The sequence below is a fragment of the Dendrobates tinctorius genome, unplaced genomic scaffold (genome assembly GCF_039654945.1).
Source record: "Dendrobates tinctorius isolate UK_male_01 unplaced genomic scaffold, ASM3965494v1 ptg000060l, whole genome shotgun sequence".
NCBI classification, from domain to species: domain Eukaryota; kingdom Metazoa; phylum Chordata; class Amphibia; order Anura; family Dendrobatidae; genus Dendrobates; species Dendrobates tinctorius.
In genome coordinates, this window is record NW_027361728.1 from 24567821 (window position 1) to 24586114 (window position 18294).

The window sequence follows — 18294 nt, forward strand, 5'->3', positions numbered from 1 at the left end:
CTGCTGGAATTTTAGACCATTCTTCTTTGGCAAACTGCTCCAGGTCCCTGATATTTGAAGGGTGCCTTCTCCAAACTGCCATTTTTAGATCTCTCCACAGGTGTTCTATGGGATTCAGGTCTGGACTCATTGCTGGCCACCTTAGAAGTCTCCAGTGCTTTCTCTCAAACCATTTCCTAGCGCTTTTTGAAGTGTGTTTTGGGTCATTGTCCTGCTGGAAGACCCATGACATCTGAGGGAGACCCAGCTTTCTCACACTGGGCCCTACATTATGCTGCAAAATTTGTTGGTAGTCTTCAGACTTCATAATGCCATGCACACAGTCAAGCAGTCCAGTGCCAGAGGCAGCAAAGAAACCCCAAAACATCAGGGAACCTCCGCCATGTTGGACTGTAGGGACCGTGTTCTTTTCTTTGAATGCCTCTTTTTTTTCTCCTGTAAACTATGTTGATGCCTTTGCCCAAAAAGCTCTACTTTTGTCTCATCTGACTAGAGAACATTCTTCCAAAACGTTTTAGGCTTTTTCAGGTAAGTTTTGGCAAACTCCAGCCTGGCTTTTTTATGTCTCGGGGTAAGAAGTGGGGTCTTCCTGGGTCTCCTACCATACAGTCCCTTATCATTCAGACGCCGACGGATAGTACGGGTTGACACTGTTGTACCCTCGGACTGCAGGGCAGCTTGAACTTGTTTGGATGTTAGTCGAGGTTCTTTATCCAACATCCGCACAATCTTGCGTTGAAATCTCTTGTCAATTTTTCTTTTCCGTCCACATCTAGGGAGGTTAGTCACAGTGCCATGGGCTTTAAACTTCTTGATGACACTGCGCACGGTAGACAGGAACATTCAGGTCTTTGGAGATGGACTTGTAGCCTTGAGATTGCTCATGCTTCCTCACAATTTGGTTTCTCAAGTCCTCAGACAGTTCTTTGGTCTTCTTTCTTTTCTCCATGCTCAATGTGGTACACACAAGGACACAGGACAGAGGTTGAGTCAACTTTAATCCATGTCAACTGGCTGCAAGTGTGATTTAGTTATTGCCAACACCTGTTAGGTGCCACAGGTAAGTTACAGGTGCTGTTAATTACACAAATTAGAGAAGCATCACATGATTTTTCAAACAGTGCCAATACTTTTGTCCACCCTCTTTTTTATGTTTGGTGTAGAATTATATCCAATTTGGCTTTAGGACAATTTTTTTTGTGTTTTTTCATGTAAGACATTAAATGAAGATAATAATACCAAAGAATTTGTGTTTGCAATCATTTTCAGGAAGAAACTGAGTATTATCTGACAGAATTGCAGGGGTGTCAATACTTTTGGCCACAACTGTATACTTAGTAAGAAAACCTACAGGAAATGTGTGTGGTCAGATATGGCCTTCTCAACAATTTTCCAATCAATTATCAGCTTAAAAAAAAGGTACAGTATTTAAATTTTTTGTACAAGCAACGATCAATCATCCAAAAGCAGAGCTTTCTTTCTAGAATACATCTTTAAGTGGAAATGTAATAATTTCCAGAAAAACACTACGAGGTAGGCCCTTACTTTGTGAGGCTCATCCTTCTTCTCCTGCTTCAAGATGTCAGTGAGGTTAATGAGCTTCTCCATCGCCTCCACCTGTCGACTTAAATGCTTGAGGTACATGCCACAGGCTCTGCAGTAGGATTCCAGCAGCAGTCCAAACCTCTGACTGACTGTCTTGTTGTGCATTTCTGACCTAACAAGAGTTTAATAGGAATCATTGGTAGATAACAGGAAGACTAGTGGCCTTAAGGTACGGTCACACTAAGTGATATCGCTAGCAATATCGCTATAACTTGTGACGTTATAGCGATATTGCTAGCGACATCGCTGTGTCTGATACTTACCTCCGACCCGCTCCCCCGCTGGTTATCGCTGATCGCGCGAGAACGTCCAGGACTGTTTCTCGTCGTCAGCTTCCTGCGGCGCTTCCTGTGGAGAGACGAGCGTGGAGCCGGGCGGGAGGACGTCAGGATAGCCCAGTGTGACAGGTAAGTAGCGACCCCCGTCCCCAGCTATGTCGCTGGTGAGATCTGCCTGTGTGGCAGCTCACTAGCGACCACTTAGCGATGCACCAGCGATCCTGACCGCGTCATATCGCTGGTCGGGATCGCTGGTGCATCGCTAAGTGTGACAGTACCTTTACATTTAGAGATAGTTATGCATGCAAATGTTATCTTAGACTGATGCATCACAGGTGCACTTTACCAGAAAAGCCCAAAAAGGAGTATATCACCCCTTATATTCCCCAACATTTAAACTGATCAAATACTCAGGTAGGGAATTTAGTCCCTAAAATCTCCAAAACATTCATGCAGTCTAGTTTTCTCAGATATGGACATTGATCCACCCTTAGCGTTCAGTCTTCTGCCCCCTCCATTCATGTTGATTTATTGCACTGCCTGGAGCCAGAGCTGCCTTTACTAAAAATTCAGCTGTGAGTGCAGACACCGACACTAAAGGAGCTGGTGCATGTGCCAAGTGGTTGTGCTCCGATCCACCTTTCATAGCTGCAGTGGCTGCTCACTTGATACACCTACGTGGATCACTGTAAAGAGGAGTCATGGAAGGATTGTGGGCACCCAGACTGTGCTGTCTCAGCCTGCCCACACACAGTTTTTAATTCAAGGAGCACTTGCTCCGAGTACTGTAAACCAACACATGAGAGGGAGGCAGAACGGGGCACAGAGCCCGGACACATCACAGAGTCTCTCGACTACCCTCATTTGCATAATAAAAGTTAATTTTCTGAGGAAACTAGGCTATGGGTATGATTTTATCAGTGGCTAAAATCCATATGACTATCTGATTAGTTTTAACTGCACTTTGCAGGTGACAGACTCCATTTGGCTGGATCTTCCGGACAGTGGATCGCAGCGAACCATGACTACTGGTGCCTCATGAGCATGCAAAGCTTCTATAGCAACATGACTAAAGTTGAACACCTCAATGATAGCTTGTTGGTATCTCATAGTAATGAGAAGATATAAATGTTTTTAAATCATACTTGCTGTGACTCGGAAATTGTTGTGAATGACAGTATCACTCCTTCCATAAACCTACAAATCAGGGCCATGGAGTCAGTAAGGCAAACCACAGACTCCTCAATTTCCCCGTCTCAGACTCCACAACACCAACTCCACAGCGCTGCCTCACTACGGAGCATGTACAGAAAGTGCAACACAAAAGCCCAGATCCTTACATCAGGAATAGAACAGACATTTATAGGACATTTCATAACTTTCCCAAATTCTTATGAAAACATTTCCATCACATCCTGCACTGAACCCAAATTATTATATATTTTAAGAGTCGGTCCATTTTATACAGACTCAGACTCCACAGCCCTGCCACAAACACTGCACACGTTAATAGGAGTATGATACCCCGGGTATATTTGCAAACCTACTTCAAATGCCAAAAAAAGAAGTGTCCAATTCTCTGATTGGTCAGGGCCTTCTTCAGCAGAAATCTAACTAGTAAGTTGTCCAGGTACTGTTCATACTTCAGAACCTGCAGAAAAGAAGAATATAATACAGTTGTGAAGCAATGGTGATTGTTATGTTCTGATGTATTTAACTAGATAACATACAAACATTGAAATAGACAATCATTCATAATCATACGTGTGACACATAGCGAGCCCCCCGCTGCGATCTCGCTGATCGTGCTCGAATGTCCTGGGCCATTTTTTGATTGCTGGTGTCCCGCTGGCCAGCATGCATTTTTGTGTTTGACACAGACGAGACACCTCGTTGGCGACTCAGAACTCAGGGATGCAGGCGTGAGTCGTCAAAAAAGCTGCTGTGTGACAAGGTCCCAACGACCGCCGGATCGTTGCTGCCTCGTTGAGTAGATCGGCCTGTAAGACAGCTTACTAGCGACGTACCAGCAATTCTTACCAGGTCATATCGTTGTCGGGATCGCTGGAGCATCGCTATGTGTAACGGTACACTTAGTCTGTCACTGAGATTAGGTTTCTATTTTAATCTCAAAACTAGATGTGGCCAATATTAGAAACTACAAGCCCGGTCTGCACTGGTCACATCGCTTCCTGTCCTAGTGACCTCTCTCCGGAATGTCATGGTCACAGACAGTAATACATTTATGATCTTGTGAGAGAAAAGGGTAACCGGCTTAACAAATTAAGCTAGAAGAAGTTATAGAAGATGACTCTCAGTCTTGGGCTAAATTGGGAGGACATTAGCTTGACCCAGAGAATGGTATGCAGAGTGGGAAACTAAAGATGAAACCAACACATTTGTATTGGAAAGATTTTTTTAAGGGGAATTTAGTCTTTAATCCCTTATCGACATTGAATATCAATACACTATTTTAGGTGATTGGTAAGGTGGCTCAGCATGGGTGTCTCGCGTCACCCAGAGCTGGGGCTCAGCATTTAAGTGACAGGTTCCTCTGTTCTGGGTTCATTGCCAAGGACTAAAGTGACTGTGACATGATTAAAGTGGGCAAACCCCTTAAATGGGTCATAATGCTTCCAGACACTTGTGGGGCTGAGAAACCAGTGCGCCGTCAGCCTTGAAGACTTAGGAAGGACCGGTATGCTCACTAGGCCTGATACAGTGACATAGAATACACAGTCATGTGATAATACTTTATTAGTTCAAAACAAAGAGAAATAATAAGCCCTTAACAGCTCCCCAACATATCACGTACTGGATATGTACAGTACCCGAGTTCACACCATACAAGATATGCCAGCTGTAATACACAGCCAGCAGTTTGCTGTAAAAACAACAACCAGAGCTAGTTATGATTGTTGCTGTTAAACCACATACATCCGGCTGTCAAATCACTAACAAAGCCATTTATAGGGATCCCCAGTGTACAAGCTCCCATGGTCCCCCCAAAGTGTGAGGGATCCTTCTGTGAAGCCCAACCTGTTCATAGGTGAATTCTGTCAATAAGTTGCAAAAGAGTTGTACTGCAGTATATAAAACAAGCGATGAGATGATTGCAGTTTCAAAGTAAAATTATAAATAAAACAAACAAAAAATCATCCATCCCTTTTCCCCCACAGATTTTTATTTTTTTTTTTAAATAAATAGCGTAATTCAAAAGAAAATTACCTGTACTAGCTGGATAAGATACTGTGACAGCTTGTCATCGGTCAAATACTTCTCAAGGCAAGTAACTGCAAACGAGCGTACCATCCTGTCTGAGTAATTAAAATCCAGCAGTTCCATTGCTTGCTCGGGTCGGATTGGTGGCCAGTCTTTTAGTAGACAGTACATCTGTATATGGTTAACAGGAATGTTATGAGTTATAAAGTGATGTAATGAGTACAAGGTGTATAAGAGTATGACAATGCTGCAGAGCAGATTAATAGTACACAGATTATGGGGTTTGCCACACAGGTGCTGTACAAACAACACTGTGTGTGATACTTAAGGGCATGTCACACTAAGAGATATCGCTAGCAATATCGCTATAACTAGTGACGTTATAGCGATATTGCTAGCGATATCGCTATGTCTGATACTTACCTCCGACCGGCTCCCCCGCTGCTTATCGCTGATCGCGCGAGAACGTTCAGGACTGTTTCTCGTCGTCAGCTTCCTGTGGCGCTTCCTGCTGTGACGACGAGCGACGTGTGGAGCCGGGCGGGAGGACGCAGGATCACCTGGTGTGACAGGTAAGTAGCGATCCCCGTCCCCAGCGATGTCGCTAGTGAGATCTGCCTGTGTGGCAGCTCACTAGCGACCACTTAGCGATGTACCAGCGATCCTGACCGCGTCATATCGCTGGTCGGGATCGCTGGTACATCGCTAAGTGTGACAGTACCTTAACTTCCAAAAAATACAAGATTTACACAGACATTCAGACGTCCACACAGTAAGACCAATACACAAAGACTTCTCACAATAAAGGACACATGCATCCAAAATAATAGTACCGTAATCTGATAGATATGAAACCAACTCATCGAGGTTTGTATGCATGCTTGGATCAATAACAATATCCTGAATACATAAAATACAGAACTTTGAAAGGAAATGAAAATCATCTGGAGCAGTCTTGGGTAAAAACAAGATTTCTTGGATCAAAACTCTACAGAGATCATATATTGAAAATAGGTAATTAAATTAAAACTATACATAAATAATAATAAAGAAAAGGAAGATTTAAAACGTCTAATAAATGCGTTTTTGATTCTGAAGTAGGATAATAATAATCTTTATTTCTATATAGCGCTAACATATTCCGCAGCGCTTTACAGTTTGCACACATTACCATCACTGTCCCCGATGGGGCTCACAATCTAAATTCCCTATCAGTATGTCTTTAGAATGTGGGAGGAAACCGGAGTACCCGGAGGAAACCCACGCAAACACAGGGAGAACATACAAACTCCTTGCAGATGTTGTCCTTGGTGGGATTCGAACCACTGAGCCACCGTGGATCACTGTCTACTGGATAAAGATCATCGTTCAGGACAGAAAACACATTATCTACCATTTAATTGTTAACTCGTGAATGGTTTTAATGCATTGAAATATATTTAAAAATTCTAGATCCCGGTAGATTTTTGATCCGAGGAATCTTAATTTTACCAAAGTAATCTTTTTATTTTTGCCCTGAGAACCATCACAGACACTGACAGTGATCTGAAAATGAGTTATTGGCAGTATATTACTTTGTTTATATGCATATCTTTAAAAAGAATGTCTGCAGGATTTCACCCCCAAACTATTTATATATGTGCAAGTTCCTCTATTAAAAAAAGTCCAGCAATACCTTTATATGGCCACTCCGTTCCGGTTATTGAAAAATCAGTGCTTAAATTGGTATACAAATGAGGCGGAAGTGTTAGGGAAGATCTGAAGCCTCTGCCACTCCAGTTCTGCCTCCTCCTGCCTAACATAGGGGCTCCTTTGCCTGAAATCACACAGGATAGAGACTGTCTGGCAAGAGGGGCTGGCACTGTGCATAGAGCTGGAGTGACAAAAGGCTTGAGATCTTCAGCCTCATTTACATCTCAATTCAAATGATGATTTCTCAGTAATGGAGGATGGACTTACCATGCTGGACTAGTCTCTGAAAGAGCTTCATCTGCACATAAAGGGAATCTTTGAGCAGAATGTCACTATTTAAGCAACTTTCAGGCAGCCTGAGAAAGACAACACAAGAACTTATCAGACATAAAAACAAAGGGCCTTTTCACTAAAACATAGTAATTCATGGCTTCCTTCATGGTAGTGCTTGAAATTACAGAGTTGAAGCTTGTAGCCTCATGCAACACTGACCACTCTGTGCTCATTATATGCACCATGTAAATTGCTATCACATCTATACAGACATATCCACACATGCACATTTCAGAGATAGCACGCAGACTTAAATAGCCCTATAGGAAATGCACAGAGATCTGTGACAATTCAATATGAGGTGCATTTTACCTGTGCAACATCATCTCTGCAATTCCATTTCACAGCCAAGAGCAGCTTTGGAAGGATTTCTGGAGTATTTCGGCAATAAAGCCTGTAGAAACATAGAATGGAAATCATTGAGAATGAATATAAGAAAAGCTCCACCTTTCACTAACGCTGGCTTTGTATTGAGCACAAGTAACATCCTGTATTCTTGAAATTTGTACTTGTTTGTTACCTCCAAGCCTTTTTTTTTTTTTTGCTAGGTTAGGGTTCTCTCTTTATTCTAAATATCCCTTTGGGTAATGCAACAAGCCGTCAGGATCGTGTCACCAAGTCACTTTTTACATTTTATATTTAAGAAAAATCAGGACTAAAAATGATTTGTCAGCCTCTCAAAACTGCGCTGCTGCTGGGCCAGGTATTTCAATGAAGGACCCTGCAATCATAGCCACGTATAAAACCTTTGATATTGTAGTTTTGCATGACTTTAGTTTTGATCACATATGGCACATTAGGCCTTTAAATGTTAGGACACTTTTACACATTACACATTTTTATAATTAAGGCTGCAGTTAAAAGGCTGCTGGAAATGTCACAGGTCGCGTGGCTAAAGCTCTGTCTATACCTCTGCTGTAACGCAGCGTGCTGCAGGTGAATTGGGTCATATCTTAACCAGCAGGGTATGAAGACAAGAACACTGAAAAAACCCACAACCATGTATAGTTTGCAAGGAGACCTGTTGACTTGAATTAGGCTGCGATGTAGCAGCGGCACACAGAGATCTTTGGTCTTGTGGCTAATTTAGGATCAGACTAAAACGTTACTCAGAAAACAAAAATATCTAATAGCCATACATATATACAAATGCACACTCCACACACTACGCACTTGGGCATCTTCATGCAATTTTATATATAACAAAATAAATAAATAAAAAAATCGATTACATAGTTGGGGGTGGCGGAGACAGGGGAGTGGGCCCCGTGGTGGTGAAATAATAGGTAGAGAACAAGCAATATAATTATATACAAGGGCTAGGACAGCAATCTGTACCTCTACCCCAGATTAACAAAGTCTAAAGTATGCAGCACTGCACAATTATGCATATTTTGACCAAACTGTAATCCCAATTGGAGCCTTAAAAAAAAGACAACTAAATAATTTTAAAAAAAAGTTCAACATTTGCAGAGTCCATACATGCCACTTAAGCCTCTATCTACATACACACATTTGTACAATATCAACACCAAACAGACCAAAAAAATATCTGCAATCACACATCCGCTCTCATTAGTAAGAGGGGATCACATGAAGAAAAGTTGCTGGCTGGCTGTACTGGGGTATGAACTGAAAAACTTGTTTGGCCTCTCTTCTTACACAGAACAAGTAATTATTTCATTTGGCTTCTTGACTACACAAGTGCTGCACCCCAAACATTGCGCCAGAATTCTGGGTTTTATCATGATAGTAAGAACTTTGCTCTAGTTCTTATGTTCTAGTCGTGTTTAAAGTCATCATACATTACATACATCCTTGACAGTAAAAGGGTTAATGTGCATTTCTCTTATGAAAGACCTTTTTATATACAATGGATATAATTTCTACTGCATGTTAAAACAGACATGGTGTTCACACGCATACAATTTCTCTTCCTTAAATGTGTGTCGTTTAGAATTTAATCTTTGTAAGAAAGTCGTTACACATCTACAATTCTAGGCAAACCCATTTAACACAAAAGTATTAAAGACCTGTGGCTCCAAAGGAATTCTTTTTCTTGTTCAGTGATTTCAGAGAGAGGGTCCCGAGTAGAAATGGCTTTGAGCTGCTCTTTATCACTTTCTCTGACTTCATTGTCTCTGGCTATTCTACTAGTCTGAAAAAGAACATTACCATAATACATAAATATTACTGATGCTTTCATCCTCTCCACCAGCGTTTTATCCAGTTTTCAATACACAGTGAACTAAAAAGGTCTGTGCATGGTGTGAACACCAAGGCAGCTCCTATACATGGAGCGTTACATACACAACGACTGTAATAAACAGAGAAAATAAAGGAAACAATAAGCATTCTGGACATTTTGGATAACAGAAATAGCACTGTCAGAGCAATGAAGTGGCAAGAGAAGAAAATCTAATACAGACTGTTACATTTGTATTTTATATCATAGACTACAATATCACATCTCCTATAGATGAAACATAGTATTGACATTATTTACCAGTCCGGAATGGCTGTAATTGTAGCCCATCTCTCGCTCCAAAATCTTATTTGCATGATCTTCTATTGCCGTCATATCTGGGAACTTGACTGGGCTACTGAAACAGTCAAATTCAAGCTCTAGGCAGGGAGTTTCCTGAAAAACAGTGCAACAACAGAAGAACCTGAATAAATGGTCAACCAAGAAAACAATGTCGGCATGGACTATACAAGAGTTGCTGAATTTACAAAGTGGATCTCACCCATCAAATCTGTAAAGCAAACAGGACATGTAGAAATATGTACTCATAAGGCACAATCTACACCAGTGGTATGTTCAGATGGAGGAACCACAGGGAGGGAAAACTGCTCAAATCAAGTGCAGGCGCTTGGTGCACCCTTGGAGCAGGTAAACATTTATATATACCTGGGAATCCATGCAAAGAGAAAAGGTCGCACTCATCGAGATGAAAGTTTCACTGATTTATTGACATATCATAAACATGTCAAGTCGGGGGAGTGACATAAGGAGTGCAAGAAAGGCTGACAATGGCTGTTTCGCGCTGCTCGAGCAGAGCGAAACGGCCATTGTCAGCCTTTCTTGCACTACTTATGTCACTCCCCCGACTTGACATGTTTATGATATGTCAATAAATCATTGAAACTTTCATCTCGATGAGTGCGACCTTTTCTCTTTGCATGGATTCCCAGGATTGACTGTTTCCAGGTCTGGCACCCGAGATTCCCAGCTGCTGGGCTTCTGTATGCCGCACATCATTTGAAGTCACACAGTAACAGCGGTGCCATCCGCTTTTTATCTTGAGTTTTGTGATTTATATATACCTTCCAACCTGTTTGTTTTCCCCCTCTATCTCCACTCCCCACCCATCTTTGATTGACAGGTCTGGTTTCACAGAGACAGAGAAGTGCGGAGATAGAGGGAAAACAAGCAGGTATAAAGATGCCATGATGCACCGATCGTCCGTACTTATGTAAATTTAACCTTTTCCAAGTGTTGTTAGTCTGGTGGGGTGGGTGGAGAGGGCACCTGCATAGGGTGAAGTTGATGTGCCATGGCATAACATCTACAAACATAACCACTGGCCTCTGTGGTGTGTGTCACAAGACTGCCAAGGCCAGTGATTGGCTGCAATGGTTACATGTACAGATAGGCACGTCATCACTGCAGCCAAGTGAACACAGATTTGTGAAGGAGCACTGGAGCAGAAAAGTCAACATTTTTCTTACCGATTCTTACAGAGGCTGTCCACCCCCTTTACAGGACTGACATTTTATCACAATCGATGACTACAGTCACATGTATGTAACACCTTCAAAGCTACGATATCACTATATTCAGCATCGAGTAGTTTAACTATCTCCATATATTTACTCCACACACCCAATGGTATCTCCAAATTCAAATGCAGGAAGTCTCACACATCTGTCAAAAAAGTGAATCAGTAGAGAGACCAACATCTGCTGACTCCAGTCTCCTTGTCTTTAAAAGGAGCAGGGCAATAACTTCCAGTAATAGAAAGGAATATACTTTCCTTAATCATGTATTTGAGAAATGTTTTATTATTTGGTCTCCTTTTACGTCATGACATTTCTAAGGTAGTGAAAGATCCCCTTTAAAAAAGCACCCAACACCAATGTGGCAGTGCCATTTTTATTAAAGTGTTCCTTTTGTTTTATTTCCCATCTGTTAGCTACCAGTATTGTATGTGCAGTACACTGCGTGCAGAATTATTAGACAAGTTGTACTTGAGAGGATTTTTTTTTATTATTGAACAACAACTATGTTCCCAATCAACCCAAAAGACTCAAATATCAAAGCTTAATATTTTTGGAAGTTGGAGTGTTTTTTTTTTTTTTTTTTTTTTTTTTTTTTTTTTTTTTTTAAGATTTGGCCATCTTAGGAGGATATCTGTTTTTTCAGGTAACTATTACTGTGCAGATTTATTAGGCAACTTAATAAAAACCAAATATATACCCATCTCACTTGTTTATTTTCGCCAGGTAAACCAATATAACACAAAATTTAGAAATAAACATTTCTGACATTCAAAAACAAAAAAATCAGTGACCAATATAGCCACCTTTCTTTACGATGACACTCAAAAGCCTTCCATCCATAGATTCTGTCAGTTGCTTGATCTGTTTACGATCAATATTGCATGCCGCAGCCACCACAGCCTCCCAGACACTGTTCGGAGAGGTGTAATGTTTTCACTCCATGTAGATCTCACATTTTATGCGGGACCACAGGTTCTCTATGGGGTTCAGATCAGGTGAACAAGGGGGCCATGTCATTATTTTTTCTTCTTTTAGACCTTTACTGGCCAGCCACGCTGTGGAGTATTTGGATGCTTGTGATGGAGCATTGTCCTGCATGAAAATCATGTTTTTCTTGAAAGATACCGACTTCTTCCTGTACCACTGCTTGAAGAAGGTGTCTTCCAGAAGAAGCTGGCAGTAGGCCTGGGAGTTGAGCTTCACTCCATCCTCAACCCGAAAAGGTCCCACAAGTTCATCTTTGATGATACCAGTCCATACCAGTACCTCACCTCCACGTTGCTGGAGTCTGAGTCCAAGTGGAGCTCTCTGCCCTTTACTGATCCATCCATCTGGCCCATCAAGAGTCACTCTCATTTCATCAGTCCATAAAACCTTAGAGAAATCAGTCTTAAGATATTTCTTGGCCCAGTCTTGATGTTTTATCTTATGTTTCTTGTTCAAAGGTGGTCATTTTTCAGCCTTCCTTAGCTTGGCCATGTGCCCGAGTATGGCACACCTTGTGCTTTTTGATACTCCAGTAGCATTGCAGCTCTGAAAAATGGCAAAACTGATGGCAAATGGCATCTTGACGCTTGATTTTCCTCAATTCATGGGCAGTTATTATGCGCCATTTTTTATCAAAACGCTTCTTGCGACCCTTTTGGCTATTTGCCATGAACTGCTTGATTGTTCGGTGATTATGCTTCAAAAGTTTGGCAATTTCAAGACTGCTGCATCCCTCTGCAAGACATCTCACAATTTTTGACTTTTCAGAGTCCGTCAAATCTTTCTTCTGACCCATTTTGCCAAAGGAAAGGAAGTTGCCTAATAATTAAGCACACCTTATATAGGGTGTTGATGTCATTAGACCACACCCCTCCTCATTACAGAGATGCAAATCATCTGATTTACATAATTGGCAGTTGGCTTTCAAGCCTATACAGCTTGCAGTAGGACAACATGTATAAAAAGGATGATGTGATCAAAATACTCATTTGCCTAATAATTCTGTACACAGTGTATATGCATTGAAATACTTAGCAGCATCTTGTGACAAATGTAACCAGCCAACTCACACAGCAATTCTGTGTGGACTGGAAACAACCCTCAGTGTAAAGGGGGTTTTACACATAGCGATATTGCTAGCAATATGGCTAGAACGTCACCGATTTTGTGACGTTATAGCGATATTGCTAGCGATATCGCTATGTGTGATACTTGCCTCCAACCGGCTCCCCCACTGTCTGTCGCTGATCGCGCGAGATCGGCCGGCTCCATTTCTCGTCGGGTGCTTCCTGTGGCACCGACGAGCGACATGTGGAGGCGGGCGGGAGGACGTCAGGATCGCCGTGTCTGAAAGGTAAGTATCGTCCGCTGTATCGCTGCTGCATCGCTGTGAGATCTGCCTGTTTGGCAGCTCACTAGCGATCATTTAGCGATGCACCAGCGATCCTGACCGGGTCGTATCGTGGTCGGGATCGCTGGTGCATCACTAAATGTAAAAGGGCCTTAAGTCTATGTCACTCGCAACAAGGCTTTGAGACTTACATTAACAAATGAAGTAAAGGCCCCGTCACACTAAGCAATATCGCTAGCAATATCGCTGTAAGGTCACTGGTTTTGTGACGCAGCAGCGATATAGCTATGTGTGATACTTACGTCCGACTGGCTCCCCTGCTGATTATTGCTGATCGCGCGAGAACGTCCTGGACCGTTTTTCGTCGTCAGCTTCCTGCTGGGCTTCCTGTGGCGCCGACGAGCAACGCGTGGACGCGGGCGGGAGGACGTCAGGATCACCTCGTCTGACAGGTAAGTAGCGACCCCCGACCGCTGCTATGTCGTTGGTAAGATCTGCCTGTGTGGCAGCTCACTAGCGACCACTTAGCGATGGACCAGCGATCCATATCGTTGTCGGGATCGCTGGTGCATCGCTAAGTGTGACAGTACCTTAACAGTCGGCTGTGTGAGCCAGCAAGAAAGTGCTGCAATCACAAGATGAAAAAGGACCAGAGAAGCAGCAGAAGATAGTGACCTGTAAGTAGTTAAATGGACCCACTGAACATGCATTACTAATAGCTAATGGATAAGAAAAAACAAAAACAAAAGACTCTGGAGATCGCTGGTTCTTTGATAAAAGAATGTACAGTCCCAGCCTCGTGATTTTTTTTTTTTTTTAAACAGAAGTTACTTACAAAAGTGCACAGAACATTCCATAGTGAAACCAAAAAATCCCAATTTTCTAACCAATAACAGGTCTTAAAGGGAATCTTACCACCCTTTTTTTCGAATATGAGCTGCCGGCACCGCCATCAGGGGCTTATCTACAGCATTCTGTAATGCTGTAGATAAGCCCCCGATGTAACCTGAAAGATAAGGAAGAAAGAGTTAGATTATACTCACTCCGGCGTCCGGTCCGGTCTGATGGGTCCGGCGCCTCCCATCTTCTAACGGTGACGTCCTCTTCTTTCCTTCCTGTCGTGGCTCTTGCGCAGGCGCACTGCTCTGCCCTGTTAAGGGCAGAGCAGAGTCCTGCAGTGCGTAGGCACCGGGAGAGATCTGGAGCCTGCGCACTGCAGTATTCTGCTCTGCCCTCAACAGGGCAGAGCAGTGCACCTGCGCCGGAGCCACGAGAGGAAGGAAAGAAGAGGACGTCACCGTTAGAAGATGGGAGGCGCCGGACCCATCAGACCGGACCCCCATCGGACCAAGACTGGACCCCTCCCCCGGTGAGTATAATCTAACTCATTTTTCTTATCTTTGAGGTTACATTGGGGGCTTATCTACAGCATTACAGAATGCTGTAGGTAAGCCCCTGATGGCGGTGCCGGCAGCTCATTCGAAAAAAGGGGTGACAGATTCCCTTTAACATCCAGATTGTGGGATCTCGGAATGCAGAGCAGGAGCCTAAAATCCTCTGAGGTCCTTCTCACAATGAAACTGCGAGATCTCGTTGTCTGTAAAAAGCTGCTGCCTTGTTTATTAAGCAGTAATATTCCTAGAGCAGTTATTTGGTAACTGCCAGTAAATGTAAAAGATTAGGCAGAGCTCAGTAGGTGCAAAGAGAGAGTTCTTACGCTTTCACTGCGAGAGGGAGTGAAGAGGTTTGTAGGATCTTGCTCTGTATGCCTGTATCCCACAACCATGAAGTTCTGGGAAAAGTCAGACCCTTTTGGGGGACATTAGGAAGTGTTTATAAAAATCAACAGTCTGGGGCTGCCCACTCTAAATAAATAGAAAAAGCAGCCCGACACCGGTGGTAGGTAGTCAATAAGATTATGAAGGACTGTAGGTTTGTTTGTAATTGGTTAAATTACTTTGGACTAGAGGATAGTTGTCCTAGGACGGTTTGGAAACACTGGTCTACACTACGAATACATGAATCTAAATTAACCCTATTTACAAGCATAACCCTTCTGACTTACAGATGGCTTTCCACACAATTACTTGCCCCATGAGATCCAGCTATGTAAGGCTTTGAGTCTATGTACTTGTTGCTGCCCGATTTTAGGCATCCTGTTGTGTAAATACTGATTTTGAGTGGATTTTTTTTTTTCCCTTTTCTGGAGTTTTGGTCCACATCTTAGAAATAGCTAACATAGAAAAGCTCAAAAAACACATGAAAAATAGCCTCACCAAAACCTTGTCAAATGACAAATGCACTAGCAGGACGCAGCACATCTTATAAATCTCATAAAATGGATATCTGTCTATGAAACATTTTTAGAAAATAACACGCAACGTGAAACACAGACATAGCATTCCACTGACTAAAGATGGATAAAGATCATAGTACCTTGTTTGGATTGGACCCTGTGACTCCGATTGGATTGAGCAAGTCTTCTAATCCATGAGGTACAGGCCACAAGTTCAATGCCATTTTCCCAGAGACTAATGTATCTGTGTAATCAAACAAGTTTATATTGCCCCATGCCAACGGGCAGTGTTCCTGTGTTAGGATGAAACATAAGCATTAGAATGGCAAGGGTCTCATCCATACGTGTAAGGATTGCCTACTTCTTGGTCTATTTGTGGCAAACACCTGACTGAGGTCAGGGAAAGAGGCTTGGGAACTACAGGATTCCAGGTTACATGAAGCACAGGATCACAAATTTACTGCCACACAGGACTTACAGGTGTCATTCCTTATACATAATTTCTCACCTATCCATAGAAATGATGCTCAAGTGATAAATGAATGATTTTTGGGGGCAAGGCTGCTGAGACTCTCAAGTGTCCTATGTGAATAGAGTCATAATGAGCATGTGCAACCACTGCTCTCACAGACACCGAACACAGGACATAAGGGCTTTGGGAATACCATTCTCCAAGCCATCACACATTTATCACCTTTCCCGTAGACAGCCGATATATGTTCTCATCAGACAAGCCTTTTACCCACAACTAGATGAGGGACTCTTGCAGATTTATGTAAACAATATTGTACAAGCAAATCCTATAAATGTTTAGAAAGATAGTGATCGGGAGAAAGGCTGAAGCCAGACATCCACAGCTCTGCATCTGTAAATGAGTGACATACCGTATGTTGAGCAGCAAAGGTCCACATGTAAGCAAATATAACTCTAAATTACAACCACAGCTAAAATACATGGATCAAAAAGGCTAAAAATCCTACAACACTTACTTCTTTAGCTCCTTTTCTGCCTTTTACTGAACAGATGGAAAGACAAAGGCGAGCTGCCCTGGGTAAATCAGGGATGAACATATCATACAAAAGCCATTCATTCCACCTGGAAAAAGATGACAATTTTTTTTAATTTGAAGCAAATAAAAATGAAAAGAAAAAACAGGATTTTTGGTTGCTTACCATAAAATCTGTTTCTCGGAGCCTTCATTGGGGGACACAGGAACCCTGGGTGTATGCTGGTGCCACTAGGAGGCTGACACTTTGCACAAAAAAAGTTAGCTCCTCCTCAGCAGCGTACACCCCACCGACTGGCCCTAGGCTACTCCGTCAGTGAGAAAGCAGTAGGAGAAACAAGATAAAAAGAACAAACAGACAACTCAACCGGAACAATAGAACAGAGAAGAACGAACAAGAGTTGTTAAATATGGGAGGGTGCAGTGTCCCCCAATGAAGGCTCCGAGAAACAGATTTTACGGTAAGCAACCAAAAATCCTGTTTTCTCTATCGTTTCATTGGGGGACACAGGAACCATGGGATATTCCAAAGCAGTCCCTGAGGAGGGAATAGCTGAAGCTTCATTTAGGTCCGAGAACTCACCACTGCCGCCTGCAAGATCCTTCTGCCTAGGCTGGCGTCCGCAGAAGCATAGGTATGGACCTTCTAAAATTTGGCGAACGTGTGTTTTGAAGACCAAGTTGCCGCTTTGCAAAGCTGTAGGATGGAAGCCCTATGGTGCACCGCCCAGGAGGCGCCCACTGCCTGGGAATAGTGAGCCCTGATCCCAGGGGAAGGCACTCTGTTCTTGACCCGGTAAGCCTCCAAAAATCGCCGTTCTGATCCAGCGAGCAATTGTAGCCTTAGAGGCCGGAAGACCTCTTCAAGCACCATCAGGAATGACAAAAATAGAGTCCATCTATCTAAACGGGGCGTTCCAGGCCAAATAGACCCTCACCGCCCTCACCAGGTCTAGCTTGTTCAACGAACGCTCCAGAGGATGAGCCAGAACAGGACAAAAGGAAGGGAGGATGATATCCTCATTTTAGTGGAAGGCAGACACAGGGCTGTGGAGTCGGAGTCGTGGAGTCGGAGTTAGTTTTGGTTGGAGTCGGAGTCGGTAGAAATGTACCGACTCCAGCTTTAAAAAAAATGTATTAATATTTCATAATTGAACTTTCATATGAATTTTATAAATGTTACTCAAATATATATGTTCTATCAAACTATGAACAACAGTGATAAGCAGTTCTGCTGGAGATAGAGACATTTCTTACTTCGTGTGTGTCACTGTTCTCCACTGCCCTTATCTAATCTTATACTTGGTTAACCTCATGTTGCCCCAACCCCCCTACTTACAATGTATGAAACTGAAAGTGAAAATGTGTTGCAAATTCTTAGTAGTAAAGCTCCTCCTCTAGACTAGATCATACTAGGTGTGCGTCTCCAAGCATCTCACAGCTGCCTGCTACTCAGAAGAGGAAGACTGTAAGAAGTATTATCCTTTCAACAAACTTTGCATCAGTTAACTGTGAGTACATGAGGAATAATAACAGTATTACTGACCACTATATCAGTTGTACGACCTGGCAATAATTTTGTACAATTGTTTTTAGGAAAAACAATTGTCATTTGGATTGTGAATGCAGAATTAAAAACCTGAGAATGTCAAAGAAGCATCACATTAAATCAGCTGTATTTAAACATTTCACCATCACTCAAGATAGAAAACATTATGTCTGTCAGTGTATGACAAATGAT

General features: G+C 42.6%; 1 protein-coding gene across 5 annotated transcripts in view; it reads right to left on the reverse strand.

Moving 5' to 3' along the window:
* The window catches only part of PIK3CA (phosphatidylinositol-4,5-bisphosphate 3-kinase catalytic subunit alpha), a 112049-nt gene that overhangs the window by 44899 nt on the left and 48856 nt on the right, over window positions 1–18294 (reverse strand). For all 5 annotated transcript variants that reach the window (XM_073578804.1, XM_073578803.1, XM_073578802.1 and 2 more), the window contains 8 exons: window positions 16537–16642; window positions 15688–15840; window positions 9637–9771; window positions 9164–9288; window positions 7443–7524; window positions 5112–5276; window positions 3431–3534; window positions 1546–1717 (listed from right to left, as the gene is read on the reverse strand). In XM_073578804.1, coding sequence (XP_073434905.1) covers window positions 1546–1717; window positions 3431–3534; window positions 5112–5276; window positions 7443–7524; window positions 9164–9288; window positions 9637–9771; window positions 15688–15840; window positions 16537–16642 — 1042 coding nt within the window. The remainder of the gene's footprint in view (window positions 1–1545; window positions 1718–3430; window positions 3535–5111; window positions 5277–7442; window positions 7525–9163; window positions 9289–9636; window positions 9772–15687; window positions 15841–16536; window positions 16643–18294) is intronic.